The sequence below is a fragment of the Populus alba genome, chromosome 17 (assembly GCF_005239225.2).
Source record: "Populus alba chromosome 17, ASM523922v2, whole genome shotgun sequence".
Lineage (NCBI taxonomy): Eukaryota > Viridiplantae > Streptophyta > Magnoliopsida > Malpighiales > Salicaceae > Populus > Populus alba.
Genome location: NC_133300.1, coordinates 9,871,121 through 9,896,571, shown reverse-complemented (window position 1 = coordinate 9,896,571; position 25,451 = coordinate 9,871,121). Strand labels below are relative to the sequence as shown.

Genomic DNA, 25,451 nt, shown 5'->3' with positions numbered 1-25,451 from the left:
AAAAATTATTCACTATTTAAAATATTTTATGGTTTAACTCTATTATATTTGAATTTTGTACCTGTTGATGAAAGAGTTTGTCTTACTGGTTATCATGGGGCGTGCGCAGGGCGTCAAGCGAAGACAACAGGTTTACCTCCTAAGAGTGTGTGTTGAAAAAAGGTTTTGAATATAATCATAAAATTATGATTATAAGATTCAGGAGTTGTGTAAACCCCGGGAAAAAATAAAGGTTGCTTAAATTGCAACCTAACTACATAGAAAATAAAAGTGAAGAAATTCATGCATAGCGTTAAATAAAAACAAGAATTTATAAATTTTTGGATATAAATTTTTGATCAAAATAATTTGAGATGTTATAAATCAACCTGATAATGTTGAGGGTTGGATTTAATTGAAGGGTGGAGTTATAAGAAATGAAAAGAATAAAGCTTGATTTTAAGAAGAAAAAAAAATATATGGGGGTAAAAAAGTAATATACTTAAAGGAAATGGGGCCTAAGTACAACTAAGAGAAATTATAGAGTATAAATACTCCTCTCCTCACCAAAAATCTGCAACAACCAAAAGGAAAGAAAAGATGGAGTTTTTGTATTCATTCTTGCAAAATCAAGAGAGAAACACTAAAATTTCAAGAACCCATCCAAGATTAAGGGTTTATAGATGAAATAAACACTTATGGGCAAGAGATTAATAAGAAAATTGAACAAAAAAGAAGAAGGACCCGATTGTCATAAGAAAAGAAAAGAGGGAGTTGAAGATCTTTAACTAGTTGAAGATCAAAATCTTAATTCGTACCGGGTAAGGTGTTCTAAACATGATCTTATAATTCATTTTAAATTTGATAATAAATTGATGCCTTGATGTTGAATTACAGATTAGGGTTCTTAGACTTGATTGGGAAAAAAAGTATTTGTTGTTAAAATTAAGTTAATTCATGTGTGGTATGTCATTGGGGACGTGAAACCATGATAATATATCCAAAAAATATAGTTTGTGAAAGTAATATGAGAAGGGAAGGGGGTGACAAATCTGGACAGACTTGTCTCCTGACTTTTGGTAAGATTTTGGATAAGAGGATGAGGGAATGAGGACCAGGTTCCTTCATAGAAATTGTAGTTTTGGATGTTATCGAATTAAAGAAATTGGTCTTGTTCAATTTGAAGCTGTAGAACTCCAATTATGGGTTATCAACAAGACTGGGTCATCACAAACCCTATAGGGTAGTAAGTCTAATTTCTTGATGAGCAATTTTAACTATCTTAGAGGCAGAACTGGGTTCTCCTTCCTTCAAAGGACTTGTAGCCCCATGTCATAGCTTTCCAATGTGACTAACCTTCCTTGAAACGGAGTCCTAGAACTATAAATAAAGTTAAAAATATGAGGGGAGGTCGAAATGCGACCTCTGCAAGGAGTAATAGTTCAATGTCTAGACAGTATGTAATGACCCAGCTTTTTCAAGGCCAAAATCAATGGATTTTTTTTAGTCCGGTTCTAGATGTTTTCACCCTATCATTTTGTAGATTTATAATTGCATTCCATTCATTAATAAGACATAATCCATGTAGGATAATGTCAATCAATGTTCCCATAAAACGAATTCTTAATACATGGGCATATTTTATATTTTCATACTCATAGGTTTACATTACATCATATTGACATACTCACAAATTCACATTCCTATTCAAGTCTCACTAACATAACGAGTTCATACAAAAGTGTCAAACAACAAGTTACACAATTAGTAATTTTGTTATCCTGATCTCATGTAATCTCATGTAATTTCACAACATGACATCCTCATAAAATTAATACCTCATATGTATATGTATATTCATACACATCATATCAACTTGTTTGTACATTCACATTTGTGTTCCATTTTAATTTTTCGTTACTAGTTTCTACAAAAGGGGTCGGACAACTAATTTAGTAATTAACACGTTCGTTCATATAGAACTCATATCACCCATAACATGCGAACATATAGTTCTTTTCAAAATGTGATCTGTGAAATGGATTTTCGTACACACCATGTTGGTATGATGTCCCTATTATAGCAGAAGATAATTTTAAGCATTATAGGCAATTTAGGGAAACATAATAAAGCAATATTAGCATTACATTTCATTCATGGACCAAAAGAGCGTAATTCTATCATTTCTCCTTACTTGTGTAAATACCACCATTAATAATTCATCAATTACCGAGGCTAATTACAATACTCAAACCCGATCATTCATCTCGAATATCGGTGGCCAAACTAACATTATTCTCTGTTTAAAGCATAACAATCATAGTTCTTTCGTATACTTACTATATACAAAACCTAGTATACATGAACACATCAATTGTTGAAAACTAATTTATAACTCTCAAATTCTGCTATCCTCTTAGGATGCCATTAGCCAAAGTAAATCATTTATTCATCCCGGTCCATCCACTTAGTATGCAATGCTGGTAATTTATTTAGCCGAAGCTAGTCATTTATTGATCATAGTCATCCACTTAGAGTGCCATTAGTTGAAGTTATTCATTTATTCATCCGGGGCATCCACTTTGGATGCCATTAGCCATTGTGATGCGATCCAACCATCAAAGGATCCATTGGAGGTTCCAGTTGGTCCTGTTACTAGGCTTAGGGTTAAGAAGTTCAAAGAAGCTTTTAATGGACTTCTTCAAGATACATGAGCTAATATGGACTTCAAGAGGATTTGTAATAATAAAGAGCAAGCCTTGATTAATCTAATTCATGTTCAAGAGGAGCTTGTTGGTGGAACTGACACGACCAAAAGATTGATGTCTTCTCCGAAGTGTAGGAGTGTCAAAGTAATAAATAACCTGGCAAGACTGGGGTCGAACCACATAGAGGTTAACTATATAAATATAACAACACAACAACAACAACAACAATAATAATAGTAATAGTAATAATAAAGAGGACTTTGAGATGTAAGATTAATATGTGAGGATTAAACAATGATAAAAACAAATGTTAAGGTTAGGGGATCTACTAATGGTATTCCAAACAAGTATAGTATAAACTTTTATTACTCAAGTGGAAACCACACACAAAGGAGGTTCCAATCAGATTATAAATTGTTAACATGATTACATTAATTATCTTATTCGAGTAATGCCAATACTTGTAAATATTATCAGGTATTCATGGTGATAACTTATGCTAACAACGAATCAAGTTCTTTTCATAGCACAAGTGTCGGTTATACCATATAGTTGGGCTATGAAAGTGCCAAGTATTTGTTGTACCAAGGGTTGTTCAACACAAATCTATATTAACCATTTAACAAGCAAGGCATTAAGAGTGAGCAAGATAATAAATATAAAACATATTAGTATCAAGCATTAAAGTCCATGTTGAGTTTATACTATACTTATTCTTACACCATTAGTGTAACCTTTTCACCTTGACATAATACATTTAGCTAAACATAATGAAAGAGAGAAACATAAATAAACAAGATAAGAACATGAATAATATATAAGTTAACTAAGTAAAGGAAAGGAAATGAAAAGCATAAACATGAGATTATGATGCGGACCAGCCCAGAAACACCAGCAAGAACCCATTACATGTTCCAAATGGACCAATGACTCGGTCCAAGACAAAGACATTGAAAGACGCATTGAATGCATTGGTTTTGAAGGTTTCCACCAAGTCAGAATTGGAAGGTCCATTGGAGTATCAAGAGGAGATCCTAGTACATCTTATCCATGTGCAAGAGGGGTCCAATACAACCTTATTTGGGCCATGAGATAAGGGCTTCATTTTATTTTGTTAGCTACAGCCCAAGGCTTGTTTGGGCTTAATTCATACTTTGTTTTAAACTAGGATCCAAGGCTTGTTTGTATTAAGTTATGGGTTTTTCATTTTAGGGTTTTGGGTCAGTTTTGAGTGGACCTCATATAAGTCCACAAAAAGGGTCCATTAGGGTTAACTTTTCAAGAACTATTTAAACTCATGTAGGCTAAAATTTCGGCAGCTTTGATAATTATTATTCTGAATTTTTCAGTTTTAACGTATGAGAGTGATTCTTGCATTCTTCAGTTCTTGAACGAACTGAATCTGACTTATCGAAGATTAACTGGCTTCGTGGCGTCCTTCTACTTATTCCAATAGTGTTGGTGCCTTGGGGCAGGTTTCCATTGTGTCACACTCCTATCAGACCTATTTCGGCTTTCCGGGATTAGATCTCAATCTTGATTGTGGGTTGCGTGATCATTTGATCACGAGGTTCGCATCAGTTGGTATCAGAGCTAGGCTCCGAAACAAGGTCATATCATTCTGTTATTTTCGTTTTTTTTTTAATGTCCCTAAAGTTTTTCAGTGTTTGCATCCATCTTCTTGTTCTTCATGTTTGTGTCATCTAAGAAAAAAAAAAAAAGTTTATATTTCATCTTGTTACTGTCTCTAATAATCATATCAGTTTGTTAAAAAAAAAATCAGAAAGAAATAGAGAAAAGAGTGATTAGTTGAAATTTGAAGGATCATTCAATTTGAAACACAAATCTTGGTGAACCATAAGCAAACCACCTCGGAATCAATTTAAACTTCATATTCAGTCTATTGGGGGTGGGATCGCATGATATATCAAAGTTGGGCTTATTTTGATATTATTTGCTTGAGGTTTTAATTCGAGTTTCAATTCTGCCGCAAAACACTACTCTTAGTGAACCCTAGGTAAAACACCTTGGAATCTATTGAAACTTCATATTATGAGTATTGGGTATGCGATTGCACCACATATTAAATTTGGGATTATTTTGATATCGGTTTCTGGAGGTTTTAATTGGAGGTTCAATTCTGCCGCAAACTGATTATACAAGGGGTTTGGGTACCTAGACATAAGAGAACAACCTATAAATTGTTTATTAGTGTTTTCATAGTCTTGTATTACCAAATATTGAATTTGAGGTCATTTCGAGATCGTTTTCAATTCTGTTACGTAAAAATTGCGTAATAGGATAGATTTGCGTCAAGTTTAATCTTTTTATTTCTATTATATTTGGGTTATCTAGGAGTCAAGTAATTGTTTTCGCTAATATTCGCTTTTGTTTTATTTCGTGTCTTCGTTTCGTCCACAATTCGCACGAATTTGCATTGCTACTCGCAAAATCGTAATCGTAGTTTCGTTCTGGTTTGTTTTCAGTATATTGTTTTGCTTCTTGATTCTGAAAATTATAATTAGAGTGCGCCGCGAAAGCTACTGACTTTGATTTGTTGATTTCAGTTCCTAAAGAACCAAAAGAAAGCAAGTTGTGAGGTAAAAGGCGTAGAGAGCTTAATAGAGTGAAAAGCCTTGATTTTATTTTGTGTGATACACGAGAGGAGTGAGGATATATTTGTGCTACTGACCAAATTTTGCAGATTCAAAGAATGTCTGAAAACAACGAATCAGCGACACAAAACGTTGACGTAGCTTTCCAATTGCGATCCATAGGCCAGCAACTTGAGCTGTTGTCTAGGACATACAAGGATCTGAAAGATGAGGTGAATTCGATAAAGCAACAGAATAGTGGGGCTGATCGCCGGGGAAATACGGTCCGTATGGCGGCACGGAATGTCAGATCTGATTTTGAAGAGTTTGTTGATGAAAACGTAGATGGGGGTGAAGATGACTATGATTTTGCATCAGCCGGCCAAGGAATCAGGTCTGGACCGAACAGGGCTAGGAGGAATGTGAATTTCCGTGGCATGAACACTTATGAAGATATGGATGGGGACTTGGACACCATTAAACTGAAAATTCCTAGCTTTCAAGGTAAAAACGATCCGGAGGCTTCTTTGGAGTGGGAGAAAAAGGTGGATTGGATTTTTGATTGCCATAGCTATTCTGAACAAAAAAAGGTGAAATTGGTGATAATTGAGTTTACGGAGTATGCATTGATTTGGTGGGATCAGATTGTGATCAGTAGGAGGAGGAATGGCGAGCGACCCGTTCAGACTTGGGGGGAGGTGAAAGTCTTAATGAGGAGACGATTTGTGACAAACCACTATTATAGAGACTTATATCTGAAGCTCCAAGGTCTGAATCAAGGTTATAAGACAGTAGATGAATACCACAAAGAGATGGAGATAGCAATGATTCAGGCTAATGTTGTTGAGGATAGAGAAGCCACCATGGCTAGATTTCTTAATGGGTTGAATCGGGACATTGCTAATGTGGTTGAGCTACAGCACTATGTGGAGCTAGAGGACATGGTTCACATGGCGACGAAGGTGGAGAGACAACTTAGGAGGGGGCATGCTCGGCCAGCGTTTAATTCGGGTTCTTCATCATCTTGGAAGCCGAATCTAAAGAGAGAGGGCACTGTCCGCCCAAGATCCTTTGGTCCTTCTAGAACTGAACCACCAAAGGCTAAAGTTGATGTCCCTACTCATGCCAAAGGTAAATCTGAAACTCAACCTAAACGTACTCGTGATGTTAAATGTTTCAGGTGTCAGGGACATGGACATTATGCTTCAGAGTGTCCAAACAAGAGAATCATGATGATTAGAGATAATGGTGATGTGGAATCTGAAAGTGACAGTTATGATTGCGAAGGCATGCCACTATTGGAGGATAGTGATGGGGATGAGTTAGCATTACCGGTTGAGGAGTCCTTGGTTATAAGGCAAACACTTCAGGTTCAGGTCAAAGAAGATGATACTAATGAACAAAGGGAGAACATCTTCCATACGCGTTGTTACGTACAAAGAAAGGTGTGTGGTTTAGTTATAGATAATGGAAGCTGTGTTAATGTTTGCAGTGCCACCCTTATTAGTAAACTGAATTTGTGTACTGCTAAGCATGCTAAACCATATAGATTGCAATGGCTGAATGATGGTGGTGAAGTGAAAGTGACTAAACAGGTTGTGGTTCCATTTTCGATTGGGAAATATGTTGATGAAGTTCTATGCGACGTGGTACCAATGCAAGCAAGTCACATCTTGTTGGGGAGACCATGGCAATATGATAGGAAGGCAATTCATGATGGGGTTAAAAATAGGTATACCATTGTAAAAGATGGTAAAACCATCACTCTTGTACCTCTTACACCCAAACAAGTGTATGATGATCAAATAAAGCTAAAAAGTGAGCATGAGGCGATGGGGAGAGAAAATCAAGCTGAGGAACAAGGGGAGAGAAGACCATCAGATTCGGCTAGAACCCAAACCACTACAACCCATTCGGCCACCCATCCAAACACAAGCAAATATTCGGCCAACACTCCAAACAAATCAAACCATTCGACCACAACTCAAAAACACCCAAATCTGGCCGAGAGTGGAGGTAAGACAAGAGGAGTGAAGAAAGTCAGCAAGTGTGATGAGAATTGTGTGGAAAAACTAAAGAAACAACCCAATTTTTATGCTAGAGAGGGTGAGGTCAGATCTGCATTTTTCACTAACAAGCCAATGATCTTACTTGTGTACAAAGAGGCTTACTTTAATACTAATGATCTTGATCATATTGTGCCTAGTGTTGCTATTTCTTTGTTGCAGGGATTTGATGATGTGTTCCCCGACGATACTCCTAGCGGATTACCACCATTGAGGGGGATAGAGCATCAGATTGATTTCGTACCCGGAGCTTCAATTCCTAACCGACCAGCTTATAGAAGCAATCCCGAGGAGAAGAAGGAGCTTCAAAGGCAAGTTGATGAGCTGATGGAAAAGGGCTACATTCGTGAGAGTATGAGCCCGTGTGCTGTACCCGTGCTACTTGTGCCAAAGAAGGATGGAACATGGAGGATGTGTGTTGATTGTCGGGCCATCAACAACATAACGGTAAAATATAGACATCTCATTCCTAGGCTTGATGACATGTTAGATGAGTTACATGGATCCTGTATTTTCTCTAAAATTGACTTGAAAAGTGGGTACCATCAAATTAGGATGAAAGAAGGTGATGAGTGGAAAACAGCATTTAAAACTAAACATGGTTTGTATGAATGGTTAGTAATGCTGTTTGAACTTACAAATGCACCTAGTACATTTATGCGCTTAATGAATCATGTTTTGCATGCATTTATAGGTAAGTTTGTGGTTGTGTATTTTGATATATAGCAAGAACTTAACTGAGCATCTTGATCATTTGCGTAATGTACTTAGTGTCTTGCGTAGTGAGAAATTGTATGCTAATTTTACGAAGTGTGCCTTTTGCATGGAAAACATTGTGTTTCTTAGCTATGTTGTAACTGCACAGGGTATCGAGGTGGATGAGGAGAAAGTTAAGGCCATTCGGGATTGGCCTACACCCAAATCGGTAAGTGAGGTAAGGAGTTTTCATGGGTTAACTAGTTTTTACAGGCGTTTTGTGAAAGATTTCAGTACAATAGCAGCCCCTTTAAATGAAGTTGTTAAAAAATCAGTTGGGTTTAAATGGGGGAAGGAACAAGAATTGGCATTTGTTCTTTTGAAAGAGAAATTATGTTCTGCACCTGTTTTGGGTTTACCTGACTTTACAAAAGCATTTGAAATAGAATGTGATGCGTCAGGAATAGGAATAGGTGCTGTTTTGATGCAAGATCGGAGACCTATTGCGTATTTCAGTGAGAAGTTAAGTGGACCGACCTTGAACTATCCAACTTACGATAAAGAACTCTATGCATTGGTAAGAGCACTTGAGACATGGCAGCATTACTTGTGGCCAAAAGAGTTCGTAATCCATTCGGATCAGGAGTCTTTGAAACATCTGAAAGACAAGGTAAGTTGAATAGGAGGCATGCAAAATGGGTTGAATTCATTGAAACTTTCCCTTACGTAATCAAGTATAAGCAAGGGAAAGAGAACATCGTAGCTGATGCACTCTCGCGCAGGTATGTTCTTTTACACACCATGAATACTAGATTGTTAGGTTTTGAATATGTGAAGGAATTGTATGATAATGAGTCTGACTTTGCTGAGATTTATAATGCATGTGGACATTCGGCTTTCGGTAAGTTTTATTTGATGGATGGTTATTTGTTCAAAGAGAATAGATTGTGTGTTCCTGCTAGTTCTTTGCGTGAATTGCTTGTTCGTGAAGCACATGGGGGTGGTTTAATGGGTCATTTTGGGGTCGCAAAAACCTTGGATGTATTGCATGAGCATTTCTATTGGCCAAATATGAAAAGAGATGTGCAACGAATTTGTGAACAGTGCATTGCTTGTAGAAAGGAAAAATCTAGAGTACAACCGCATGGACTATATACGCCACTACCTGTGCCTACTGATCCTTGGATAGATATCACTATGGACTTTTTTTTAGGTTTACCTAGGTCAAAGAAAGGTAGAGACTCTATCTTTGTTGTGGTTGATAGGTTTTCTAAAATGGCGCATTTCATTGCATGCCATAAAACAGATGATGCATCTCATATTGCAGACTTGTTCTTTAGAGAGATTGTATGTTTGCATGGCATTCCTAAGAGTATAGTGTCAGATCGTGATGTTAAGTTCCTTAGCTACTTTTGGAAGACCTTATGGGGAAAGTTGAGAACTAAACTCTTATTTGTAAGTTCTTGCTATATATCAAAATGTCATCAAAATACACAACCACAAACTTACTTATAAATGCACGCAAAACATGATTCATTAAGCGCATAAATGTACTAGGTGCATTTGTAAGTCCAAACAGCATTACTAACCATTCATACAAACCATGTTTAGTCTTAAATGTTGTTTTCCACTCATCACCTTCTTTCATCCTAATTTGATGGTACTCACTTTTCAAGTCAATTTTAGAGAAAATACAGGATCCATGTAACTCATCTAACATGTCATCAAGCCTAGGAATGGGATGCCTATATTTTACCGTTATGTTGTTGATGGCCCGACAATCAACACACATCCTTCATGTTCCATCCTTCTTTGGCACAAGTAGCACGGGTACAGCACACGGGCTCATACTCTCACGAATGTAGCCCTTTTCCATCAGCTCATCAACTTGCCTTTGAAGCTCCTTCGTCTCCTCGGGATTGCTTCTATAAGCTGGTCGGTTAGGAATTGAAGCTCCGGGTACGAAATCAATCTGATGCTCTATCCCAATCCGCTAGGAGTATCGTCGGGGAACACATCATCAAATCCCTGCAACAAAGAAATAGCAACACTAGGCACAATATGATCAAGATCATTAGTATTAAAGTAAGCCTCTTTGTACACAAGTAAGATCATTGGCTTGTTAGTGAAAAATGCAGATCTGACCTCACCCTCTCTAGCATAAAAATTAGGTTATTCTTTAGTTTTTCCACACAATTCTCATCACACTTGCTGACTTTCTTCACTCCTCTTGTCTTACCTCCACTCTCGGCCAGATTTGGGTGTTTTTGAGTTGTGGTCAAATGGTTTGATTTGTTTGGAGTGTTGGCCGAATATTTGCTTGTGTTTGGATGGGTGGCCGAATGGGTTGTAGTGGTTTGGGTTCTAGCCGAATCTGATGGTCTTCTCTCCCCTTGTTCCTCAGCTTGATTTTCTCTCCCCATCGCCTCATGCTCACTTTTTAGCTTTATTTGATCATCATACACTTGTTTGGGTGTAAGAGGTACAAGAGTGATGGTTTTACCATCTTTTACAATGGTATACCTATTTTTAACCCCATCATGAATTGCCTTCCTATCATATTGCCATGGTCTCCCCAACAAGATGTGACTTGCTTGCATTGGTACCACGTCGCATAGAACTTCATCAACATATTTCCCAATCGAAAATGGAACCACAACCTGTTTAGTCACTTTCACTTCACCACCATCATTCAGCCATTGCAATCTATATGGTTTAGCATGCTTAGCAGTACACAAATTCAGTTTACTAACAAGGGTGGCACTGCAAACATTAACACAGCTTCCATTATCTATAACTAAACCACACACCTTTCTTTGTACGTAACAACGCGTATGGAAGATGTTCTCCCTTTGTTCATTAGTATCATCTTCTTTGACCTGAACCTGAAGTGTTTGCCTTATAACCAAGGACTCCTCAACCGGTAATGCTAACTCATCCCCATCACTATCCTCCAATAGTGGCATGCCTTCACAATCATAACTGTCACTTTCAGATTCCACATCACCATTATCTCTAATCATCATGATTCTCTTGTTTGGACACTCTGAAGCATAATGTCCATGTCCCTGACACCTGAAACATTTAACATCACGAGTACGTTTAGGTTGAGTTTCAGATTTACCTTTGGCATGAGTAGGGACATCAACTTTAGCCTTTGGTGGTTCAGTTCTAGAAGGACCAAAGGATCTTGGGCGGACAGTGCCCTCTCTCTTTAGATTCGGCTTCCAAGATGATGAAGAACCCGAATTAAACGCTGGCCGAGCATGCCCCCTCCTAAGTTGTCTCTCCACCTTCGTCGCCATGTGAACCATGTCCTCTAGCTCCACATAGTGCTGTAGCTCAACCACATTAGCAATGTCCCGATTCAACCCATTAAGAAATCTAGCCATGGTGGCTTCTCTATCCTCAACAACATTAGCCTGAATCATTGCTATCTCCATCTCTTTGTGGTATTCATCTACTGTCTTATAACCTTGATTCAGACCTTGGAGCTTCAGATATAAAGTCTCTATAATAGTGGTTTGTCACAAATCGTCTCCTCATTAAGACTTTCACCTCCCCCCAAGTCTGAACGGGTCGCTCGCCATTCCTCCTCCTACTGATCACAATATGATCCCACCAAATCAATGCATACTCCGTAAACTCAATTATCACCAATTTCACCTTTTTTTGTTCAGAATAGCTATGGCAATCAAAAATCCAATCCACCTTTTTCTCCCACTCCAAAGAAGCCTCCGGATCGTTTTTACCTTGAAAGCTAGGAATTTTCAGTTTAATGGTGTCCAAGTCCCCATCCATATCTTCATAAGTGTTCATGCCACGGAAATTCACATTCCTCCTAGCCCTGTTCGGTCCAGACCTGATTCCTTGGCCGGCTGATGCAAAATCATAGTCATCTTCACCCCCATCTACGTTTTCATCAACAAACTCTTCAAAATCAGATCTGACATTCCGTGCCGCCATACGGACCGTATTTCCCCGGCGATCAGCCCCACTATTCTGTTGCTTTATCGAATTCACCTCATCTTTCAGATCCTTGTATGTCCTAGACAACAGCTCAAGTTGCTGGCCTATGGATCGCAATTGGAAAGCTACGTCAACGTTTTGTGTCGCTGATTCGTTGTTTTCAGACATTCTTTGAATCTGCAAAATTTGGTCAGTAGCACAAATATATCCTCACACCTCTCGTGTATCACACAAAATAAATCAAGGCTTTTCACTCTATTAAGCTCTCTACGCCTTTTACCTCACAACTTGCTTTCTTTTGGTTCTTTAGGAACTGAAATCAACAAATCAAAGTCAGTAGCTTTCGCGGCGCACTCTAATTGTAATTTTCAGACTCAAGAAGCAAAACAATATACTGAAAACAAACCACAACAAAACTACAATTACGATTTTGCGAGTAGCAATGCAAATTCATGCGAATTGTGGACGAAACGAAGACACGAAATAAAACAAAAGCGAATATTAGCGAAAACAATTACTTGACTCCTAGATAAACCAAATATAATAGAAATAAAAAGATTAAGACAAACCTAAACAGTATAGATCATGTTCTCAAACTTGACGCAAATCTATCCTATTACGCAATTTTTACGTAACAGAATTGAAACCCAGACCAAACGATCTCGAAATGACCTCAAATTCAATATTTGGTAATACAAGACCATAACACTAATACTCAATTTATAGGTCGTTCTCTTATGTCTAGGTACCCAAACCCCTTGTATGATCAGTTTGCGGCAGAATTGAACCTCCAATTAAAACCTCCAGAAACCGATATCAAAATAATCCCAAATTTAATATGTTGTGCAATCACATACCCAATACTCAGAATATGAATTTTCAATAGATTCCAAGGTGTTTTACCTAGGGTTCACTAAGAGTAGTGTTTTGCGGCAGAATTGAAACTCGAATTAAAACCTCAAGCAAATAATATCAAAATAAGCCCAACTTTGATATATCATGCGATCCCACCCCCAATAGACTGAATATGAAGTTTAAATTGATTCCGAGGTGGTTTGTTTATGGTTCACCAAGATTTGTGTTTCTGCGGCAAAATTTGAATGATCCTTCAAATTTCAACTAATCACTCTTTTTCTCTATTTCTTTCTGATTTTTTTTTTCTTTTTAACAAACTGATATGATTAGAGACAGTAACAAGATGAAATATAAACTTTTTTTTTTTGCTTAGATGACACAAACACGAAGAACAAGAAGATCGATGCAAACACTGAAAAACTTAAGGGACACTAAAAAAAAAACGAAAATAAAAGAATGATATGACCTTGTTTCGGAGCCTAGCTCTGATACCAACTGATGCGAACCTCGTGATCACGTGGTCCGCAACCCACAATCAAGATTGAGATCTGATCCCGGAAAGCCGAAATAGGTCTGATATGAGTGCGACACGATGGAAACCTGCTCCAAGGCACCAACACTATTGGAATGAGTAGAATGACGCCACGAAGCCAGTGAATCTTCGATAAGTCAGATTCAGTTCGTTTAAGAACTGAAGAATGCAAGAATCACTCTCACACGTTAAAACTGAAAAATTCAAAATAATAATCATTAAAGATGCCGAAATTTTGGCCTACATGAGTTTAAATAGTTCTTGAAAGGTTAACCCTAATGGACCCTTTATGTGGACTTATATGAGGTCCACTCAAAACTGGGCCCAAAACCCTAAAATGAAAAGCCCATAGCTTAATCCAAACAAGCCTTGGATCCTAGCTTAAAACAAAGTATGAATTAAGCCCAAACAAGCCTTGGGTTGTAGCTAACAAAATAAAATAAAACCCTTATCTCATGGCCCAAATAAGGTTGTATTGGACCCCTCTTGAACATGGATAAGATGTATTAGGATCTCCTCTTGATAAGTCGTTTTCAATTCCTTAGAGAACCAAGGAAGGGATATTATCCCACCAACACACAAGTGCTGCAAAGAAGTTTATTGATCTAAAAATTGCGTAACCTTACATGTTTGGTTATGCCTCTATTTATACTGACTCTAGACTTAAAGAAACCCTAATGGACCCCCCCTTAGGTGGACTTATATGAAGCCCACTTACAATTGACCCAAATAAGTAATAATAACCCAAAAACTAAGAAGAAAATAATAAAAATAATAAAAATCCGAAAATTACCATCCTAAATATGCTAGAATCAAATTTGTGTTGCTGCCCCCTTTCCTTTGATGTCCTTGATTAGCTTGGATAAATTTCCTCCTTTGTTGCTGATTTAATTACTTTCCTTCCTATGTTAGGAAAAGCATTAAATAGTCCTCCCCTCTTTAGGTATAAGATATGGCCAACTTCCTTACTTAATTAGGAGAATAAATTGCTGGCTTTTTATCCTTGTAGCATTAGGAAATAAAACAAGCCTAACAAGGCTGGTATTGGGCTGGACATATCAACCCCTTATTCCATATGAATTGGGCTCTTCTTAGACCTGAACTAGATGAATTAAAGGCTGTCCTTCATTCTCCTTAAATGTCCCAAGCCCTTCTAGGTCCATCTTGCTCCATAAGTTCTGAACAAGCCCATTCAATGCTTCTTTAAGCTTCTTTGCCTTAGCTCTTGTGATTGGCCCAATTGGCACCTCCAATGGATCGTTGGCATGATTACGCTTGGTGTTGGGCTGATCCACATCAGTCCTAGTAGGCGATATGGAATCTATTGCTAACAGCATTGCAGTCCTTGGATTGTTTGTTGACAAGGTACCCACACCTTGCTCAGGCATGGAACTGCTCTGGTTTTTCACTAATGGGGTTTGCATATTTTTTGGTTCACCAAGCCAATGCTAGAGATACATGAGACTCTTCTTCAGGTACTCTCTTAGTATTAAGGTCTTGGAGAAGCTGTTGGTGTTCTATTTTTTGGCATAAACTTGTGAATTCTTCTTTATGTGCTTGTGGAGGTTATAGGATGTCTCCTACCCCTCCTTGATGTCTCTATCTACTAGATTTTCAGAGGGCTTTGTATCCTCTACATCAACATAAGGCTCTTAACCTCATGGTGTTTGGTTTGTATATTGTTTACTACTTCTATGAAGCTAGTTTTCTCTTTGTCTTGCACAATTAAGTTAGCTTGTGTTTGTTGGTTGAGATATTTGTATGTTGGAGCTTAATATGTTTGCTTCAGTTTTGTGTCATATGGGATTTTTTTGCTATGATGCAGCTCTATGTATGCAACTTGACTTGCAGTATATCACCCTTCCTAAAGCTGGCTGGACTTCCTTGCTACAATTTGCTACTATCTTGCCAGTATATGTTAAAGTGTGTCAGTGGCAGCCATCACTCATGTAGAGTATTCTGTTGTGTTGACATATTTGCCATAGAGGAGCTTCCTAGAGCATGTTCTGGTGGCACTATTGCCACCACTGTAGATCTGCTTGACTTGACGTAGGCCTCTGTTGATACTAGCCTCTAAGCTGACAAGTAATGAGGATATCCTGCTATTGCTTGGGCTATGGTTTGATTGCTGGAGCTGCGTGGCTTCTAGCCAGCCTTGCTGTTTCATTGTCCAGACCTGCAGGTTTTCTGCAGATTGCTTGTGTTGTTGTCCCTTTTAGGGCTGGTCTTGGTTGCTAAGATTTGTTAGCACTCTCCCCGCTCTAACCTTGCTGTTTGCAGTACTTTGTTTGGGATGTATGTTGTAATCCTCGTCGGTGTGCTGGAGTTAATTAATGGCTCTCTGTGTCACTATTCTGGAATGGGGATTCCTCTCCTACTAGCCAGTTGTTGAATCTTGCTTAGTGATAGGCAATTGTGGGGTCCTGTTTGGGTGAGGTTCTCTCCCCAAATGCTGGTCCGCTTGGATGGAGTCTCTCGGTTTTACTCTCTGGCTTTATGCAACTGCATTGTGCATCTTGGTAGCGTACTCCTTAAAGCTGGATAGTTAGTTTGATTGTTGCTGCTTTATGCAACTTGTTGTTTTATTCGACTGTATGGAAAGTTGGAGGGCTTTTAGGTTCTGCTCCACGTAGCTTGGTTTGTTGTCCCTGGTAGGCTATGGACTGCCAGGATTCTACTGGTTTGTAGGCTTATACATGTGTCTGTTGGTTGGGTAGCCTGATGTTACTGATTTTGCTGCAAAGGATTTCATTGCCTGCTGCCTTGTTAAGGGGTTGCCTCTATCTGTTGGCACACGACTGCTTTGTTGGGGATTTGTCTGTTTGGGCGAGGTTCTCTCCCCATTCCAGACCATATGCTTTTTGTTCCATACTGGTTCCTCTGCAAGTCTAATTCGGTTGGCCTCCCTAGATAGTTGCTATGAACCTTAATAGTTTGGGTGAGGCTCTCTCCCCACACAGTTATGTGGTGCAGGGTTCGTCTGCTGGTGATAATGTGCGGATGCTTTCTCATGATTGCTTGGAATAGGGATCCACTTGGCTGCTGTTGCTGCCAATCTGCTGGGTTGGAAGGAGATACATCTCTCTGATGTTGCCGGTTTCTGAGTTTCCAGGCAAATGCTCCTTTGTCTGCTAGGTTGGCTTTTATGTATGTTTATTGCCATATGGCTTTGATGCTTGTTCAAGGGAGCTTGTTCCTTTTGACTTTAGGTTGTTCAAGGGAGTTTGTTCCCTTTGCTTTCTGTTATACAAGCTTATCTTGCTAAGGTTTGTTTAAGGGAGTCTGTTCCCTTTGCCTGGCTATGTATGTCTATATGTACTGCTGGTTTCCAGCTTGTTTCGCAAGCTTGTCTTGCTATTTTTGATCTATACGATTCTTACATTTGATTAAAAAAAAAAAACTTAGGTGTGTATGCTGATTTTGATCAACGAAGCATAAAAAGAACACTAACTTATGATTAAGTGTTCAACAAAGCAATAAGTAAGATCCCTAATTTTTTTAAAAAAATAGGTGGTTGAATCTATCAATAATAAAACAAGAAACAACAAAGACTCAAATTGAAGGATATAACCTGTGATTAGATCAGCTCTGATACCAATTGATGCGAACCCTAGCGGAATTTAATGGAATTCGGGTCCCCAAGATCAATCTAATCAAAGTTTGTTGAGATTTGAATGAGCTTATCACAATGGAAGACTTGCTCCAAGGCAACAAGACTATAAACCAACTCAATCACAACGCTCACACTTGGAAACGAGCAAAAGAAGTATAAATTCACAACAAAGAATTGTCAATTCTTTGAAGAGTTGAAAGTTCAATCAAGAATCAAGATTGAGCAACCAAAAGTCGACTACAATGCTGAAAATATCATCAAAAGTCTAACCTAAATTTATTCCTAAAGAGTATTTAAACTCCAAGCCAAAACCCTATTTTCCCTAACGGGTCTCACATAAGTCCAATTTAAATAATAATCAACCCAAACTAATTAAAGTAAACAAAATAAACAAGTATAAGACCCAAATAAAATGTCTCCTCTCAAAATAAATAAATTTTAATAGCCCAATTAATTAAATAAGACAAGTTCGTTGTTTCTGCATTATGTCTAGCAACAACGAAAGCCCAACTTAAAATGAAAGGTTATTTCTTGTCTTAATGAATTAGAAGGCGTGCCATATACCGTTAGATAAGTATGGAAGTCTAGTTTCCAACTCAACTGGAATCACATCAAAATGCTATATGTAGCTATAATTATGACTTAAAGAGTAACGAAAGGTCAAACTGTCCGAATCTAGTTACTTCTCCCAATCCTTGTGTAATGGTCTTGGTTCCTGATTAGTATTTAAAAGTGCATTTTTATCAAGGTTTTATATCATCATTTTGCACTTGAAGTATCAATAACTTCTTAACTAAAACATGTTTTATAATAATAAGTCTGATACTATAAGATACCTTAATTTATGGTAAATGCCATCTTAAATGGAGGACTATCACATAAATTAAAGGATTGATTGATGAATTTAACTACTGAAATTGAGAACATAAAGAGAGGGAGAAGCTTAAAAAAGTGATGTTGATTCTATCCAAACTAGAACACTGTTCAATTAGTGAATCATAACTAGAGCTGTAGAACTTGGATTTAGGTATACTATATATGAATAGAAAGCTAAGACATAGGCCTAAAACATTCATATGGCGTGCAAGACCCTATTATGTTTTTTAAAAGTCCAAATCTTAGCAACAACGGAGAAGTCAGAATCTGTCTGTAGCCTAAACACTGTTTAGTGTTTCGCCCATATCTTGAGTTCTAGAAGTCCAAATGATCTCAATTTTTTTTGTTGGAAAGCTCAGACAATTTCCTATAACTTTCATGATTTAAGTATGTTCGAATTCTGATGTTAGCAATGACATTTTGTTCAGACAAGAAGATAAGGATTGTTATCAAGTCAAGATGTGGCCACCCACTCAACAATTAGTCATCAAATCAATAATTTCAAATTTTGGCCTATAAAAGGAGGCATTTGCCATGCATTTAAGCATCTTGGTGTTCAGATCAAGATCATGCTTGATGCGAACCTCATGATCACGTGGTCACGCAACCCACAATCAAGATTGAGATCTGATCCCGGAAAGCTGAAATAGGTCTGATACGCAATAGGTCTCCGATCCTGCATCAAAACAGCACCTATTCCTATTCCAGACGCATCACATTCTATTTCAAATGCTTTTGTAAAATCAGGTAAACCCAAAACAGGTGCAGAACATAATTTCTCTTTCAAAAAAGCAAAAGCCAACTCCTCTTACTCTCTTTCTTTGTATTTTGTAATGCTCAAGTTTTATTTTATGTTATATTAATCTCGTGTTTATACTTTTCATTTCCTTTCCTTTACGTAGTTAACTTATAACTTATTCATATTTCTTATCCTGTTTATTTATGTTTCTCTTTTTCTTTATGTTTAGCTAAATTTATTATGTCAAGGTAAAAACGTTACACTAATGGTGTAAGAATAAGAATAGTATAAACTCAATATGGACTTTAATGCTTGATACTAACATATTTTATATTTATTATCTTGCACACTCTTCATACCTTTTGCTTGTTAAATGGTTACTCTAGATTTTTGTTGAACAACCCTTGATACAACAAATACTTGGCACTTTCATAGCCCAACGGTATGGTATAACCAACACCTATGCTATGAAAGGAACTTGATTTGTTGTTAACATAAGTTATCACCATGAATACCTGATAATATTTACAAGTATTGGCATTACTTGAATAAGATAATTAATATAATCATATTAACAATTTATAATCCGAATGGAACCTCCTTTATGTGTGGTTTCTAGTTGAGTAATAAGAGTTTATACTATACTTGTTTAAAAAACTATTAGTGGATCCCTTAACCTTGACAGTTGTTTTTATCATTGTTTAATCCTCACATTAATCTTACATCTCAAAGTCCTCTTTATTATTGTTGTTGTTGTTGTGATTTTTATTATTGTTGTTGTTGTGTATAATTTATATAGTAACCTCCATGTGGTTCGACCCCGGTCTTGCCGGGTTATTTATTACTTTGACACTCCTGCACTTGGGAGAAAACATCAATCTTTTGGTCATGTCAATTTTTTGGCGCCGTTGCTGGGGAAGGTAAATTCTTATATAAATTATAATATTTATTTGTCAAGACTGACAACAAATTTGAAATTTGACATCACACCAATCGATGACTACTTTCCTAATGAATCTTTACTCTCCATTTCTACAATGCCTTGGTTTGCTAATATTGTTAATTTTCTTGTTTCAGGACAATTGCCAACTCATTGGAGTACCTAAGATAAAAGAAAGTTCTTGAACGAAGTGAAGAACTTTTATTGGGATGACCCATATTTATTTAAATATTGTCTTGATCAAATATTTTGAAGATGCATTCCTGACAAAGTAGTGTCATTAAATTTTGTCATTCTGAGACATGTAGGGATCATTTCTCATTAGGAAAGACAACTACAAAAATTTTACAAAGTGGATTATACTTGCCCACCATGTTCAAAGACTCACATATATTCTGCAAAACTTGTGAAAATTATCAAAAGTTGGGATCTATTTTAAAACGTCACATGATGCCTTTAAATCATATTCTTATCATTGAGATCTTTTACTATTGAGGTATAGATTTCATGGGTCCATTTCCTCCATCACTTGGTTTCTTATACATATTAGTCACAGTAGATGATGTTTCAAAATGGATAGAGGCAATTCCAAGTCAAAATAATGATCACAAAACAGTGATAAAGTTTTTGAAAGACAATATTTTGAGTTGATTCGGAATCCTTCGAGCCATGATAAGTGATGGTGGAACACATTTCTGCAACAAGCCATTTGAGTCTGTAATGAAGAAATATGAAATCACATACAAAGTTGTCACCCCTTATCACCCTCAGACACGTTGACAAGTAGAGCTTGCTAATAGGGAGATCAAACAGATCTTTGAGAAAATAGTGAACCATAATAGGAAAGACTGGTCTTTAAAACTTAATGATGCACTTTGGGCTTATCAAATTGCTTATAAAACATCATTACGTATGTCACCTTATAGACTAGTCTATGGAAAACCTTGTCACTTACCTATGGAACTTGAACATAAAGTTTATTGGGCTATTAAAGCTTTCAATTCAAACCATGATGATGCTTGGTAGTTGCAAAAATTGAAAATAAATAAGCTTGAGAAGATAAGAAATGATGCATATGAAAATTCAAGAATTCATAAAGCAAGAATCAAAGAGTTTTATCACAAGAAAATACAGAGAAAAACATTCAATATTGGTCAAAAAGTCTTGCTTTATAATTCTTGACTTCATTTATTTCTTAGAAAATTAAGATCAAGATGGAGCGATTCTTTTATTGTGAAACATATGTACCCATATGGGGCTTGTGATGTCGAGAATCCAAAGAATGACAATGTTTTCAAGATAAATGGGCATCGTTTGAAAGTTTATTTTGTCAATTTTTTGAATTGAGTGATCTTGTATATAAAGATTGATTCTTTTTCTCACATTGTTTTGTGTTTTGTTTTGGTGTAATGATACGGACCAGGCCAGAAACACCAGCAAGGACCCATTACATGTTCAAAATGGACCAATGACTCGGTCCAAGACAAAGACATTGAAAGACGCATTGAATGCATTGGTTTTGTTTCCACCAAGTAGGTCCTTGGGGCAGGTTTCCATTGTGTCACACTCCTATCAGACCTATTTCGGCTTTCCTAAGATAAGATCTTCAATCTTGATGTGGGTTGCGTGACCACGTGATCACGAGGTTCGCATCAATTGGTATCAGAGCATCTTCCATACTAAGGCATTGAAAGATGCAATGTGATACGGTTTAACCATTAAGATAATCGCATCACGTTTGGACTTACAAATGCACCTCGTACGTTTATGCGTTTAATGAATCATGTGTTGCATGCATTCATATGTAAGTTTGTGGTTGTGTATTTTGATGACATTTTGATATATAGCAAGAACTTAACTGAGCATCTTGATCATTTACGGAATGTACTTAGTGTGTTGCGTAGTGAGAAATTGTATGCTAATCTTAAAAATTGTGCCTTTTACATGGAGAAAATTGTGTTTCTTGGCTATGCTGTAACTGCACAGGGTATTGAGATGGATGAAGAGAAATTTAAGGCCATCCAGGATTGGCCTACACCCAAATCTGTAAGTGAGGTAAGGAGTTTTCATGGGTTAGCTAGTTTTTACAGGCGTTTTGTGAAAGATTTCAGCACAATAGCTGCGCCCTTGAATGAAGTTGTTAAAAAGTCAGTTGGGTTTAGATAGGGGGAGGAACAAGAGTTGGCTTTTGTTTTTTTGAAAGACAAATGATGTTCTGCACCTGTTTTGGCTTTACCTGACTTTACAAAAGCATTTGAAATAGAATGTGATGCGTCTGGAATAGGAATAGGTGCTGTTTTGATGAAGGATCGGAGAGCTATTGTGTATTTCAGTGAGAAGTTAAGTGGCGCGACCTTGAACTATCCCACTTACGACAAAGAACTCTATGCTTTGGTAAGAGCACTTGAGACATGGCATCATTACTTGTGGCTAAAAGAGTTCGTAGTCCATTCAGATCATGAGTCCTTGAAACATCTGAAAGGACAAGGTAAGTTGAATAGGAGGCATGCAAAATGGGTTGAATTCATTGAAACTTTTCCTTACGTAATCAAGTATAAGCAAGGGAAAAAGAACATCGTAGCTGATGCACTCTCGCGCAAGTATGTTCTTTTACACACCATGAATACTAGATTGTTAGGTTTTGAATATGTGAAGGAATTATATGATAATGAGTCTGACTTTGCTGAGATTTATAATGCATGTGGACATTCGGCTTTTAGTAAGTTTTATTTGATGGATGGTTATTTGTTCAAAGAGAATAGATTGTGTGTTCTTGCTAGTTCTTTGCGTGAATTGCTTGTTCGTGAAGCACATGGGGGTGGTTTAATGGGTCATTTTGGGGTCGCAAAAACCTTGGATGTATTGCATGAGCATTTCTATTGGCCAAATATGAAAAGAGATGTGCAACGAATTTGTGAAAAGTGCATTGCTTGTAGAAAGGCAAAATCTAGAGTACAACCGCATGGACTATATACACCATTACCTGTGCCTACTGAACCTTGGGTAGATATCTCTATGGACTTTGTTTTAGGTTTACCTAGGTCAAGAAAGGTAGAGACTATTTTTGTTGTGGTTGATAGGTTTTCTAAAATGGCGCATTTCATTGCATGCCATAAAACAGATGATGCATTTCATATCACAGACTTGTTCTTTAGGGAGATTGTACATTTGCATGGCATTCCTAAGAGTGTAGTGTCAGATCGTGATGTTAAGTTCCTTAGTTACTTTTGGAAGACCTTATGGGGAAAGTTGGGAACTAAACTCTTATTTTCGACAACATGCCATCCTCAAACAGATGGACAAATTGAGGTAGTGATACGGTTCAGCCCTGTGATACGACCCAAGTAAGGTCAAATTCAGATTTTGGCATAAAAAGCGCAACAGTCCAGGTTTACAGCAACAATTATAATTCTCAATCCGACCGTTGGATCGGGCTCATATTTTATGTGAACTCTCCAAACATATCTTACTGCCTTGGGTTAAAAATTCAGGTCAATCGAAGTTCGGGAAGGAACCGCAATACTGGTCAACGGAGGCTGTACGGATTTTGTTATTTACTTCCATTTGACTTGTGGACTTGCTATTTGGTTAGGATTCTTTCCCTACAAGGATGTGGCAGCTGGTTTTGGGAATTTTCTAGTTCCACAAGGATCTTTAATGAGCTGCAATATAGTCTACAAGTGTGGCAGTGATTCATTAATGTTTCAGAATCCTTTTCTTATAAGGATTCCGTATTCATCCTAGCTACACAAGCAAAGAAGGGCTGGTGGTATTTAATGACATATTAGTTATTTTTATTATTTTCTTTCATGTTTGGGCTTAATTAAAACTTTGTTTTGAGCTAGGGTCCAAAGCTTGTTTGGATCAGGTTATGGGCTTTTCAGTTTAGGGTTTTGGGGCCAGTTTTGAGTGGACCTCATCTAAGTCCACATAAGAGGTCCATTAGGGTTAATTTTTCAAGAACTATTTAAACTCATGTAAGCCAAAATTTCAGCAGCTTTGATGATTATTATTCTAAAATTTTCAGTTTTAACGTGTGAGAGTGATTCTTGCATTCTTCAGTTCTTGAACGAACTGAATATGACTTATCGAAGATTAATTGGCTTCTTGGCGTCATTCTACTCATTCCAATAGTGTTGGTGCCTTGGGGCAGGTTTCCATTATGTCCCACTCCTATCAGACCTATTTCGGCTTTCCAGAATCAGATCTCAATCTTGATTATGGGTTGCGTGACCACGTGATCACGAGGTTCGCATCAGGTAGTGAATTGATGTGAACCTCATGATCACGTGGTCATACAACCCACAATCAAGATTGAGATCTGATCTCGGAAAGCCGAAAGAGGTCTGATAAGAGTGTGATACAAAGATAACTTGTACCTAGGCACCAGCACTATTGGAAATGGAGACCCCCACCCAACAAATATTGATTCGCGAACGAGAAGTATAAGGATGACGCCACGAAGACAGTTATTCATCGATATGTCATTTTTCAGTTCTTTAGAGAACCATGGAAGGGAGATTATCTCACCAACATACACACGCAAAGTGCGGCAAACAACAAGTTTTATTAATCTGAATTGTCTTCCTTACATGTCTGATTATGCCCTTATTTATAGTGACTGCAAACTAAAATAAACCCTAATGGACCCCTTATGCGGACTTATATGATGCCCATTTACAATTAAACCCAAATAATATAAATAAACCCTAAACTAAGAAGAAAATAACAATAAAAATAAATAAATCCGAATTTAATATCCTAAATATGATAGGATCAGATTTGTAGCCCTTTAGAAGTCCTATATAAGCTAGGAGAATCAAATCTGAAAGTAGAATTAGTTCTGAAATCTTCTTTACTTTTTGTAACTAGGATGAATAAGGAATCCTTGTAAGAAAAGGATTCTAAAACATTTATGAATCATTGCCACACTTGGAAACTATGTTGCAGCCCACTAAAGATCTTTGTAGAATTAGGAGATTCCCAAAATAAGCTGTCGCATCTTTTTAGGAAAAGAATCCTAGCCAAATAGAAAGTCCACAAGTCAAAAGGAAGTAAATAACAAAACTCGTACAGCCTCTGTTGACCCGTGTTTGGATGCCTTGCTGAACTCTGATTGACATGATATTTTAACCCAAGGTACGAAAACATGTGAGGAGCCTCCACGTAAACTTTCAGACCGATCTAGCTGTAGGATTGAGAATTATGACTATTTCCGTAAAACTGGATAGTTGCGCATTTTACGTCAAAATCCGAATTTGACCTTGCCTGGATTGTATCATTCCCTCTCTCTTCAAGATGATTCATCCTTGAATCACCAACAAGTTGAATGGAAAATTCCTTAGCCTCATTTTGAAGCCTTTGGAGTTCTTTTCTTGCCAAAAATCGTCGCCAACCACTTTGGATGAAAGTAGCACCCATTCTCTTTCGTATTTCATCATTGCAACATTTTTTCTCCTCTCTTTTTGAAGCTTGCTGAGCATTGACGGCTGCCGTTAACACATCAAGTTCTTGCTTCATCTCCCTGAGAATACAAGATAGACTCTTTGGAATTTTAATCCCTTTATTTCAGTCCCTTTGATACCACCTCTCCTTTTGAATCCTCCTTTTCTTTTGCCATAACACCTCATCAAAATACATGAAATCCCTTCGATTTCTAGGCTGCCGAAAACCTTCCCAATAGCCTATGGTCTCATCCTTAAAACCACCAACACCATTATCATCAACGTCCTCCTCAAAATCCTCATAATCATCCCACTTTGGCCTTTCAGCCCCACTACCATGGTTTGATTTCAATTCAGCACTAACCTTCCTCACATCTTGAGTACATGTTCCAGCCAAGTTACCATGTATTGCCACCCTCTTAAGTCTGTCACACACGTCC

At 37.4% G+C, this 25,451-nt stretch overlaps 1 protein-coding gene across 1 annotated transcript in view; it reads left to right on the top strand.

The window, feature by feature from the left end:
* The first annotated feature begins 1,379 nt into the window (after positions 1–1,379).
* LOC140954780 (uncharacterized) overlaps positions 1,380–25,451 on the top strand; it is a 41,879-nt gene continuing 17,807 nt past the window's right edge. The window contains exons 1-6 of the mRNA XM_073405535.1: positions 1,380–1,435; positions 5,778–6,987; positions 7,510–7,760; positions 8,194–8,668; positions 22,007–22,171; positions 22,292–22,887. Of these exons, the coding sequence (XP_073261636.1) occupies positions 1,380–1,435; positions 5,778–6,987; positions 7,510–7,760; positions 8,194–8,668; positions 22,007–22,171; positions 22,292–22,887 (2,753 nt within the window). The remainder of the gene's footprint in view (positions 1,436–5,777; positions 6,988–7,509; positions 7,761–8,193; positions 8,669–22,006; positions 22,172–22,291; positions 22,888–25,451) is intronic.